The following is a 13,392-nucleotide window of genomic DNA, read 5'->3' as shown; positions in this document are numbered from 1 at the left end:
TCCGTTGGCATGCTCTATCTATGAGCAGACATGCTCTTTATCTTCCTTCTACAATTTGAATATATTGGAGTTTCAGGAACCATCTTGATGAACATTGCAGAGAAAGATGAATTCCTGTTAATGTTGGTTGCGCAGCTTACATTTCTAAGCATTTCCATTCAATTTTTTATGACCAGCACTGATCTCCTCTTTTAAGACAACTCTCAACAAGTCTTGCTTCCCACATACACTCATCCCTTTAAATTCTTCATATACATCAAAACACCATCTAACAGTTGACATAGGCTTGCGTTTTGTGCGTGGCTTCTTTCTGCTCCCTTAAATCAGTTGTCCTTACTGCCTGTGGTACCACCCAACTCTTCCCGTAGATAAACTGCTTTTCTTATAGCTTACTGCTATTTTCATCTCATCACCTTTCTGCAAAAGCCTTTTGTCTATTTTCCTTCCCTCCTATGTCTTCCCTTTCCTGTGTGACCTTTACCAAATTACCAAAACTATCTTCCTAATGCTAAGGTCAGAACACATCACTCCCCTGCTTGCAAGCCTTAAGTGGTTCCACAGTGAATAACAGATAAACTATGAACTCCTCACCACCCAGTTAGGGTCTTTTATAATCTAACTCCAATTTACTATGCTAGCCTTTACCCCCCAAAATATTCCCTTTTTAGGGGAGGCATTCTGGTGTATAATAGTCTCAAGCCTACAAGACCTGGGTTCAAGCCTTGCCTCTAACACACACTGGTTGTATGATTTTGGATATTACTGAGCCTCTAATTTCTCTAAGCAGTTTACTAAGTCATGAAGAACTCAAATATACCTAAAATAAGATCCTTTTTGTTGTTTGGTTTTTGTTTAGTCATTTCAGTCATGTCAAACTCTTTGTGACCCCATTTGGGGTTTTCTTGGCAGAGATATTGGAATAATTTGCCACTTCCTTCTTCAGTTCATTTTACAGATAAGGAAACTGAGGTAAACAGGGTGAAATGACACAGGGTCACACAGCTAGTAAGTGTCTGAGGTCAGATTTGAACTCGGGAAGATTCATCTTCCTGACTTCAGGCCTGGCACTCTATCCATTGCACCACTGAGTAAAATAATATAATTAGCATTTTCATATGATAGCATTTTATATTTTAATTAATTTAATTAAAATTTAATATTTAAATAGCATTTCATATCATAGTATTTTATATGACATAATAGTATTTTTAAGATTTGCAAAGTGCTTTAGACATGTCATCTAATTTGATCCTCATAACGTCACTGTGATGTAAGAACTATTTTTATCCCCATTTTACAGATGAGGAAATTGAGTCTCAAAGAGGTTGTGACTTAGTGTCTCATAGCTACCAGCTGTCTTCATCCCTATGATTCAGACCCTTCTACACTAGAATCATTTAGGATGAAGTTTGCTTTTGCTCTACACATCTTTTAAGCCAAGTACTGTTAACTTTCAAAATCTTACTGTTTTCAAGGACTTTAAAAGCACCCGTTTACATAGAAATAATTGCTATACTAATTAATAGAATACTTATTCATTAATGTAGATCCCCAATGACCTCTATTGCCCAACATCTGATTAGCTTAGAGTTACTCTGTATGCTAGAAAGCTATAAAAATATATTTCTTTTCAAATATTCCATAATTTGGATTTTTCCCTAATTCAGATTAGCTTTTCATACAAATAATGAAATTCTGTTGTGTAGTATACAGAATACACTCTGTATCCAATATACATATGCAGATACTTATATTCACTTTGTGTGTAAAAATGTGTTTTGTTTACTTTTTGAAAAATTAGTCAATGACATTGACTTCATATGTAGCTTAGTGATGGACTATATGAGCACATTTATTTATATTCATATATGTTATTACAAAAGTTAAATTCAGAAAGACATAATCAGGTTGGTTTCAGGATGATGAATTTTTCTACCGGGGCAACTCTCAAAGACCATCTACTAAGACATTGAGAGGTTATAGTCTATACAGGTGAAGTAAAGAATTGACCATAGGAATCCATGGATTCTTGGAAGCACTGATAGTGCTGATACTGGTTCCACTAATCCTCACCTTTGCTTCCTGAAGGTGATCAGAACAGCTAACTAGACCTAATCCTTATTAATCTAGAAAGACTGTTCTACTGATGGAGTCTGAATGCAGATCGAAGCATACTTTTTTTTAAACTTTATTTTTCTTTTTTTTCTTGGTCTGTGTTTTCTTTCACAACATGACTATTATGAAAATATATTTGGCATGACTCCACATATATAACCTATATCAAATTGCTTGCCTTATCAGTGATGGGGGAGAGAGGGGAAGTGAGTAAGAAAATTTGGAACTCAAAATTTAAAAGAAACTAATTATTTAAAAATTATTTTAGATGCAACTAGGGGAAACCAAAATATTAAGTAAAAAGCAAAAAAGAAAGAAAGACTGTTCTACATGGACCAGTGATTTACCAGCATGAGACAGTTGGTCTGCAGGCTAACTTTGCTAATGCTATTATAAAGTATTGCCTTAAAGTATTTATGAAATCATCTGTGTCTTACCTAAGGGGCGGGGGGGCCTGCTGGCATAATCATCATTAGTCACATACAATTTTATGATCAGCACTTATAATTATATCCTGTTGTTATCTGAACATTACCAGCCACTTCAGAAATCAGAATTATGTGAGTTTAAAAAGAAACTTATACTTTAAAAATCAGTTATTATTTAACAAGAAATAGCTATCCATCCTTGAGTAAGAATAAAAAAAAAATCTGAAAGCACATCTTGAGACTGCGGTTATGCTTAAACTCTAGTGGGGTGATCATAAGATACAGAACAATTTCAGCTGTCTCTGTTCTCCATTTGTGCACATATAGATATAAATGGAAGTCAACACCACCACCTGTGTGGCAGAGATACAAGTTAATTTCATTGCCATCTTAAGATCAGGTAGAGGCTATCATGTGTTACCATGGATACAAGCTATTATTTCTCCTTTGTTTGAGACCTCTGAGTGGTCCTGATATTAAACTGTGACACACACTTAATGCCAGGAGTGAACTTAGAAGGATCTAACTTTAACGCAATAACACAACAGGCTTTCATTTTCAGGAACACAGATTGCTAGATTACTCCTGACCATACCTTTTTCTTCACAAATAGGAGTGGAATTGTGTGATCTGCTGAGGATTTCATTGAGAAATGAGGAAAAGAGACAGGCCAGGGGAGGGCTTTTCTTAAATATAAAAATAATCCAAAATATTATCTAGCTTGTTAGGAGGGTGCTAAGATGTATCAGGTAGCTTTAGTTTGGCAAGGGAATGGTTTCCAGAATGATGTTTGATTTTTTTTTTAAAGAAATGATGCAAAGAAACTATTCTCTATTTGCTGTCGTGGAAGAGAGTGACCTTTTTTCTTGCCACATGGGTAGGTCCTGTGAAATGACCAATTTTAACTATCATAGAATTCATGGGGAGGTAGGGGAAGGATGCAAATCAGAAAGTGATAGGAATTGTCTTTGTTTAATTTAATCTCTCATATTTTCTAGTAATTTTATGACTTAAAGCTAAAAAATGTGACTTTATATACTACTATGTGACTTAATCAGTACTCTAGTACATATTATACTACAGTGCACTACATATGGTATAATGTATATAGCTACTGATACAGACACCAGCTATGTACAGTATACTAACATAAAATTTTGCAGTACATAGCAAAGACTCCCTAAGATAGAAGACGTCACAAATTCGAAACCTTAGAGAAGCCTGACTCTTAGACCCATAAACGAGGACATAATAGCTAACATTTCTGATTGGTGAAAATAAAATTGATTGAAATTCTTTTGGATATGTGTGGCTTACAAAAGGGATGGAAAACCAAGCTGTCTTGGCTGTCCTTGCTGTGGATATCTGGTGAAACATCTTTCTGCTGGAGGGTCAGGCTGGAGACCATTTTTCTTGTTATATCTTGCTGTTTTGTGAAGTGGTTAAAAGTGGTTGCTTCAACTATGTAGATAAATGAACACCTATCTGAGTGCCACATTGTCCAACCAGACTCAGAGCACCTTGAAGAATATGTGACATATTCGAATGATCACTTTCAAAACAAAACAAAAAATTAAGACTGAATAGATATTTTTGAGCAGTTTCTTGATTTTTCCCCCTTTAATGTATACACGAATATTACATCTGGAAAAATTATCTTTAGGATGAAGAGGTGAATAAGCTCTGTGTACTTTTATTTCCTGAGTGAAATGTATGATATGAAAATGTCACCTAAAAGAAACTACTAAACACTAAGTTTATGTCTCTAGAGGAAAGATAGCAGGAACTTCTCAGTGGGGTATCCACTCACCCTCTCTCTTTCTCCAAAATACTTGGGCTTTGCACAGGTGTTTAGTAACTGTTTATTGTATATTTGTTGAATTAATGCAAAAAAATGAACACTGCATTTGTTGTCTGGTATGGCCGACGTACTGATTGATTTTGCTAAAGAAATCTTTTTTTTTGCCTTTCCTTTTTATTTGTTTTAATGGATGACTTATTTGGGAGGAGAGAGGTGAAGGCAGGGCTGTGTTTAAAAATGAAGATGCCATAAAACAAAAAGATAAATATAAGTTTTTTTTAAATGTCCAAGAATTGCAGTTTTAAATTCTTTTTTCTCTTTTTTTTGGGGGGGGGAGAGGGAAGAAGGTTGAGTCCAGACCTGTATTTTTATTAGCATAGAGAACGCTTGGGAAACTCTGGCCATCGTGGACCTATTCTACCACAGTTGCCTTTCATTTACTAAATTTTTCAAGAGCTGATTTTACTTTGGTGAAAGATCAATATTTTAATTAATTGTTCATGGTTTGTTAACAAGCGTTCAGGGGATGTACCTTTACCGATACATCTGTTAGGCAACTCTGCCTTAGAAATACAGAATCAGAGTTGAGTGAAACCTCACAGACCCCCTAATCCAAACTCTACCTGAATTGGAACCTCTTCTCTGAGTCACTATCCCTGATGGAATAGTCATAGAATTCATCTCCTTTCTTTCCTGATTTCTGAAAAACCTGGCCCCACATCTTCTGCCATCATACTGGGCACCCAATGATTTCAAGGCAATATTTATGCACGACTGTTAGCTGCTGCCTCCTCAAACAAGGATTTCTTGAACTTATCAATGGTGGGAGGAACAGGAAAAAGCTCTCAGGGGAGAAAAAGGGACCCTGCTGTTCCACGGCAGCTTGCAGACTGAGGTGTGATATTAATGCCTTTGGGGAAATCAACAGACCCTGATCCTGGCACAGGGCAGAGACAGACGTCCCATGTCCTGACCAGATGGACATCCCCAGGAACTCTACCCACATAGCAGCTGTCATATCTATTTCCAAATGGAGGAACCTGAGAAGTCATTCGAATGCCATTTTCTGGCTGGCCTTTGAAACTCAGTGATCTGTCCCACACATATTGACAACATCAACTAGTTAGTGCTCAAAGCCAAGATTCAAAAATTTCTTGAAGGAGACAGATGTCAGTACGTAATTTCTGTGACTTGGTTGGTAAATTGTTCTTAGACTATAAAGCAAGCAGCATAGCCTAGGGGGTTTTGAAATCAGAAGGCCTGGGGCTCAAGTGATATAGTACTGTGACTTAGTCACTGTGACACATCATTTAAACTCTAGGATGAGCCTTAGTTTTATTATCTGCAAAGTGGGGACAAAAATAAAAACACTAAATGCAGCAACATTAGACAAGAAGAGAGGAAACACCAGTGAAAGCAGGGAAATAGAAAGAATTCTAGAGAGGCAACAATAATGAAAACTTGCAATTATTAAGGTCGTCCCAAAAGTCTTAGTGCAGGTGGCAAGACTTTTGGGACATCTTGTACAATACTTTCTGGTTTACAGAAGGCATGGCACTGAGGATGTTCTCAGGAGCAGTATAGCATATTGAATACAAAACTGGCATTAGGGCTAGGAATACTTTGGGTCCCTGGCTGTGTGATTCAGGGCGAGTCATGTAACCTCTCAGAGTCCCAGGCTACTCTCTCTATGCCTATAAGTTGCCAAGGAGGTGCCCACCTGCATCAGTAGAGGATGGTCCTTGTCAGAAGAACCTTATATAAATGATGTCAAAGGACTGTTGACAAAATCATTTACAAAGCACTTTATACCACATATCACTTTCCCCACACAAAGACCCAGAAGCATCAGTTTTATTTTCTGCAAAATGGAGGCAATAATACTTGTAAAACCCACCTCAAGGGACTATGAGGAAAGTGCTCTGCAAACCTTAAGAAATATGAATTATCATTAACCTTTTTTTATCGCCTTGTTATGAGGAAAGGTGATGGAAGTGTTTCTTGAACCAGACAGTGTTCAATGAATGGGGGCCGTTATTATTATTGTTACGAACAATTGATTCATTTTATTTCCCTTCCTCTCAATTGTTTCCTCTCTGCTTGGCTAATGTTCCCATGATAGTTATCTCTCTAATCATTTGAATGTTTCTGTAGGCAATTCATGGTCTTGAACTTACAGAGTCATCCATGTGGATGGTGGCACTAATCTGGAAATTTACAAATAAAACAGCTCCTTTGCTTAGATGTGTAGTTTCATTTCCATCCATGAAAACAGATTCTGATCCATGTATGCCAGGGAATAGTTTACCCACTGTTCTTTTGACTCTATAAGCTCCTTCTAAACGAAGGGTTCTCCCTGAGGATGCTAGTAAGTAGTTCTAGAAATGAAAGCGTTACTAGATGTTCTCCATCTGCCCCCATCTTAATTTAAATGAAAACCCCCTTCTTTCAGAAAATATTCTCCCATCGAGAAAATTTGTCTAGTGTGTATTACAAGTTGGGGCTTGAAATCAGAAATCATTACCTAAAGCTCTACATTCTAGCACCATCACAGAAGGAGAAATCTTGCTTCCAGAAGGAAGCTAATACAGCAGTTTCCCCTAGGATCTGACTGCATTCCATGTTCAGGTTATGAAATAGTAAGTAGGTACCTAGGTGTATTTGCATTTTAAAATTACCTTAGAACTTGCTTTAGCTATAATCTATTCACAAGGCAATTTACAAGCTAAATTTTTTATCATGACTTTTCAAATTCTCTTTGGGGATCTATCACCCTCACTTATTCCATCTGCTACTGAGATACTGCTTTTCCTATTCTGTTCCAACACAAACTGGCCTGCCTGTCTTCTCTGTGTGCATCAGGCTGCATAGACTTGGCCCTAAAGAAGCCAGAATATGTTTGGATGGCAGGTGGGGCAAACCCACATGTGAATTACCAGAGTGATAAGGACCGAGCACTCCCCCTTCCAAAGTTGCTGGGGAACTCAGTAAATTCCTATTATTACTAAAATAATTATCAAGTAAGATAATGCCTGAAAAACATTTTGAAAACTTTAAAGGACTAGATAAAAGTAAGCTATGACCATTACATAAAGGAATACACATGTCTTACCATGTGGGCAGGGAGAGAAACAGATGGCCATCATTAAGTGACCTTTACCTCTGAGTCATAGAATGAAGATCACTAAACTAAGAAAATGAGCCAATTGACTCTCCAGAAAAATACTTCAAGATTTCAAGATACCTAATCCTAGAATTTCAAAATCATACAACATCTTACACTTAGTTGCAAGGAAACATAGTCCAACAGGAAATAATTCCATACTATAATGTGCCTGTGGAATGGTCATTCAGCCTTGGCTTGAAGACCTCTGAGAACTCATTTGCTCTTAAGGCAGGCCATCTAACTTTTGATTAGACATCACGAGGATAGATTTTGCCAATTCTCTAAATCTCTCCCTCTGATGACTTTGGATCTAAATCCCAAGCAGAATCTTTCATTTCCTTGGACAACCACTACTCTTGCTTTCTCCTCTCCCAGTCTCAATGTCCCACAATCCATGCTCCTTTCTCTCTCCACCAAAGTGCCCACCTCTGTTCCTTTGCAATAACAGCCAAGCAACACAGACCCTCAAATTCAATCTACCCAAGTCAATACCCTTTCAAACCAAGTCGTGCAATTGCCCCATCTCTCTAGGGAGATTAGCAATGACATCAGCAGCAGCCACTCACTGACATTTCTATTCATTGAGCCAACAAGCACTTATCAAGTTCCTGTTACGTGGCCAGTACTGTACTAGGCAATGTGGAGATACAAAGGCGGTAGAAGGCATGATTTGAACTCTCCATGAGCAAACAAACACAATAATGAACCATGAAATCATAAGGTCATATATTTGCAAAACCAATTTAGGGTATTTTTGTCTTAAAAATTTTTCTACCTAGAAGAAAGAATAACAAGGCTTTATTGACCATTTGACATTGAAACTTGATTAAATTTAAGATATCTATCTATCCATATACATGGATATATAATGATATATATACACATGAACATATATATGTATATATATATCTATCTATCTTTCTATCTCTTGTTATAATGTGTTTGTGTGTGTATGTTTGGTAAGGTTGTTGATTAGGGGAGGCTTCCTGATCTCCTGGACTAGATCCATGTAGCCCACCCCCCCAGAGGTCATCCAGGACACATTCCCAAGCATGCAGAAAATCAAGGGGCTCCCTTGACTTATCCCTGATTATATGCATATTATATATACATAAGACATAAGTTGTTTTAAGCAACTTATTGATGGCTTATTGGTATTTAAGCAAATACCAATGTCAAATGATCAATAAAGCCTCCACATTGATCCTTCTTCTAGATAGTTTACTATATGTGTATAGATATATATGTATATATATAAATGTATATATGTATATGTACCCATGTAAATATATACACATACATATTATATAAATATACATAATAAATACATATTATATGTATTTATAATACACATCTATCTATGATGTGCATTTAACTCAGCAACATCCAGACCCCTGCCCTTTTCTTTTCATTTAACCCCAAAGAGAGACATCAAATCCATCCCCCCTCGCCCAGCTGCGCATTTCCTATTTCATTTCCACTCCATCCTTCCATGCTGGCCTGTGACCCACCCCAGAGGGGTTCCCAACTCTCCCTCTGGGGAATAGTGATCTCCAGGATCCAGGGGCCCCACTTTCTTTTTTCAAGCCTGGGGCCAACGTACCTGCTGCATGCCTTGCATGGTCTGCTGAAGAAACTGCAACTGCTGGTCCTTGGTGAGGTTTTCTTCTGTGCGGAAAAGTTGCCCTTTCTCCTGCTTCAGCAGCTCTACCTCATTCCTGTAGGCGTCCAGCTGCCACCGCAGGCTGTCATTCTCTTCTTTGAGGGCGTAGGCCTGAGCAGCCAGGGCTGGAGAGGGGGCACAAACAGCAATGTCGGGAATTGGGCTCAATGAAGTCCCTGGTGGTGCGTAATAGACCTAGGCAGCACTGGGGTTGATGTGCTTCTTGCTGGGAAAGTGATTTGTCTACCTGAGTAAAGAAACACCCTGCCAACTCCGGGCTATAATGCAAGTAGAAAAACGAAAAAATAAAAACTCACAGTCCTTTCTCATGGTGATTCATTCGACAGAGTGTTCCAAAAGCTTTAGTGCAATTCTGATCTATTAAAGGTTAAAGCTGCACTAAGACTTTTGGGACACCCTATACTCAAATTTTAAGAGCTTAAAGTTGCACTAAGACTTTTGGGACACCCTGCATCATCAGGACACTCTTTATTGGATATGTCCAGTATAGAGGAGAACCATTATCTAGCAGACTTTGGGACCAGGACTGGAGTCTTGCCACCCCTTAATAGTTTGGTGACCACGGGTCAACCACTTGCCCACTCTAATCCTCAGTTTCTTCATCAATAAAATGAGGATGATACCATCTGCCTTGCCTTCCTCACGGAATTGTCAAAGTGCTAAAGCATTTTCCACATATGCAGTATTGCAACTGTCCTGTATTATTTTGCGCCCAAGTCCTTATGAAGAAGAGTCCATAGGATCACAGTTTTAGAGCTAAATGGGATTTCAGAGAGCGTCTAGCTCAATCCTCTCCTTTTACAGATGGGGAAACCAAGGCTCTTAAACGGCCTGCCCAGTTTCTCACAGGTAGTATGTTTCAGAGGCTGGATTCTCTGATTCTAGAGATAGTGACCTTACCCCCCTTTACTACAATGTTCTATGCCCATAACCTCTTTCTTTAGACCCGATGTGTCCATTAGAATATAAACTCCTCAAAGGCAGAGACTTTGTTTTTGCCTTTGTATGGAACAGTGCCTGACACATAGTAGGTACACACAAAATGCTTGTTGAATGAATGATTGAATGAATGGCATAGTGCCTGACAGAATGGGAATCCCAGACTGATACTATTAAAGTACTGAGTTTTGTACAAATGATAATATTCACTGTATTCTGATTCCTTTCTTTTTATGCCTGTTTAGGATCTCGGAAGGCCAAGCTTCTTAAAACATCAAGAGGACTGACATAGTCCTAGAGACACAGTGGCTTCCCAGGATGAAAGAGAAATCTACCTATAGCTGAGTTGACCCTACACCAAATTTTCTTACATCCCATTCCATTCCACAAACATTTATTAAATGCTTACTATGTGCAAGGTGCTGGGGACATAAAGACAAAATAATCCCTTCCCTCAGGGAGGTTCCATTTAATTGGGCTAAAAATGATCTTTTCCTCCCACCAGAGTGGTAATTTAGTTTCTTTTGTTTGGCCAGCAGGTTTTTTTTTTCCCCTCCAAATCAGTAAACATTTATTAGATGCCTAATATGTGCAAGGCATTGAGCATAAAAAGATAAGTATGATAGTACCTTGTCCTTTTTTTGTTATTGCTTAACTTTTTTATCTAAAAATTTATTTATTTAATTTATGGAATAAAACAAGCATTTCCATAACAGCATAAAAAAAGATTTTACACATGAAACTGTGAATCTATTATGTACAACTTGCTATTTAATATATAATAAAATTATCATGTAAATTTCTTTGTTTTTCCTTCCCTACCCTATACCCCTAGAGATGACCACCATTAGACATGTAAAATCATTCTGTACATACTCCTTTTTTTAATCAGTTCTTTCTCTGGCCAGTAGGTTTTTAACAGTCTCTAGAATCCTGGATTTTTATCTGATACCCTCTCCTGACACAAAACTTACTAGAAACTGTTACAGATAGACAAGGAATCAGCAAAGAATACTTCCACTTGGCATGCTTTTTTCCATTTTTCTTTGTGGGTCTGTTGAGGTTGATATTGAGCAGGTGAAAGAGAAGAGCAAGCTTAGAATATTGTCAGTATGGCATACTGGAATGAGAACTGGGTCTGGGATCAGAGGACCCAGGTTCGAACATCAGCTCTGTTCCATATTCCCTATTGGGACCCTGAATATGTCACATGACCTTTATAGGGCTGAATTGATTTTCTGATAGGGAGAATGCCTGAATGAAGTAGAGAGTGTTCATGTTGGAGAGCAGAAAGAGAGGACTGAATAAGTAAGGAGGACCAAGATTGTGGAGGGTCTGGAATGTCAGCCAGTTGGGAGTTCTAACAGATTCTTGAGCTGGGGAGGACGGGATGAAATTTGTGATTTAGGAAGATTTAGTCTGGTAATGGTGTGCTGAATGGATTAGAGGCTAGAGAAATTGGATAAACAAAAGTTTATTTTCTGGGTGTGTACAGTAAAGGAGCAGGCAATTTTACAGTTCTTTGAAGATTAACCCACAAGGGCAGAAAGAGAGCCAGGATAGATTTGAGAGTTGAGACTAGACATTTTAACCCCTTACAGCCCAGCTTCAATCACTTTCTCACAACCTCAGATAGCAACCACTCCTACTTTGGTCTAACTTACTGTAAGGAGGTTTCATTTGACAGAGGGATGATGTAACAGGGCAAAATTACCGAAAATGCAAAGACTGGAAAAAGGTATTGGCTCTACAAGCACATTACTACATTAGCAACACTGAAAGACACTTAAGTCATTTCCTTAGCAAGCTCTATTTGGCCCTTTTTCAATTTAGAATGGCATTTTTATTATCATAACTGATAGCAGGTGTTTGTGAAGAAATCGATTAGTATGCAGGGGTGGAAATTACATTTTCCAAATGAATTGCAGAGTCTGCAATATAAGCTGAAATCTGTGTAGCAAAATGCGCCAGCACCATTATTTAAATAAATTATCTGAGCATAAATATATATAGAGAAAAGGACCATCCATTATTTTGGGGCCTTTCTCACAATCCTATGGAATGGTACCACTGATAATTCTTATTTTTGCTTGAACCAAATGACCAGTGAGCTTGCCAAGCAAGACCCAGCGGCATCTGCATTCCTGGAAGAGGGATGTGATATCATTATAAGAAAACAGCTGTAATATAAAAAAAAAAATCAACACCATAGCCAATTCTATCAACATTTTTATAATTGGGGTGTATAAATGATTCATGTTCTTGATTAAATGATTTCAAGCTTGATATTTACAGATTTTTTTTTTGTTACCCATGTGGTAATATTCTAAAGGGTGAAAAATCATATGTTGACTCCACTTAACTTCAAGCCACCTGTTTGTAAACAAGAATCAGAATTGGACCACAGCCCTGAGGCTATTCACCAGAGAAAAGCTATTTACTTAAGACAATATTAGGCTTTTTGGACAGGAGAAATAGCAGAAAAAAGAAATGCTGATAAATTTGGACCCATTGAAATTTATAGGAGCTGAAAATTCTGAAGAGACTGAAAATGAAAACTTAGGAACATCTCTTTAGTTTGGTTTTTTTTACAACCTGTCTTGGAACATCTGGCAGAAACTATATTGTTATTTCAAATTAAAAGACTTGAAAAGCACAAAAATCAAAGTTTTCTTGATGAAATGTACCTCCTGAATGACTGTGTAATGGATGAATAGGCAAATGAATGTGTGATAAATTCTAGTTGTTCTTTTTTTTTTCTTTCTGAAATGCAGAGAATAATAATAGTAAACTGCTTGTGTAGAATGCCAAAAGATACTCTGTTTTATAGAATAGTCTGGTTAACTGAGAGTTAGTACAGGGTCACAGAATGTTAGGGCAGGAGAAGACCTTGCTCCAATCCCTTCTTTTTGCAGATGAGACAGATGAAGTGATTTGTCTAAGGTCACCTAGTTAACTAGTGGATAAGTTGGGACTGGAACCATATAATATTTACACATTTTTCAAAGAATTAGAGTACAATAGAGTATCTACAAAACTAAACTGAACACAATTTAATCTTTGATGATTCAGAAGGCAGAGTAAGGACCTGGAAAGTGATGATCCTTGATGTCATTAATCAATCAGTTAAGCATTTGCTCAATGAGTACCATGAACCTACCATACTGTGCTTGGTGCTACAGAATAGAAAAGGACAAGACAACCATATGTTTTAAATATCATTGTTAATACAATGATACTGAGACTATTAAATTTCCTT

At 37.6% G+C, this 13,392-nt stretch overlaps 1 protein-coding gene across 7 annotated transcripts in view; it reads right to left on the bottom strand.

Moving 5' to 3' along the window:
• ENOX1 (ecto-NOX disulfide-thiol exchanger 1) overlaps positions 1-13,392 on the bottom strand; it is a 548,229-nt gene that overhangs the window by 90,210 nt on the left and 444,627 nt on the right. For all 7 annotated transcript variants that reach the window (XM_027873687.1, XM_027873693.1, XM_027873694.1 and 4 more), the window contains one exon: positions 9,114-9,298. In XM_027873687.1, coding sequence (XP_027729488.1) covers positions 9,114-9,298 — 185 coding nt within the window. The remainder of the gene's footprint in view (positions 1-9,113; positions 9,299-13,392) is intronic.

This window comes from Vombatus ursinus, unplaced genomic scaffold (genome assembly GCF_900497805.2).
Source record: "Vombatus ursinus unplaced genomic scaffold, bare-nosed wombat genome assembly UNPS02014802.1, whole genome shotgun sequence".
NCBI lineage: Eukaryota > Metazoa > Chordata > Mammalia > Diprotodontia > Vombatidae > Vombatus > Vombatus ursinus.
The sequence above is the reverse complement of the archived record's forward strand: the minus strand, read 5'-3'. Positions and strand labels throughout refer to the sequence as shown.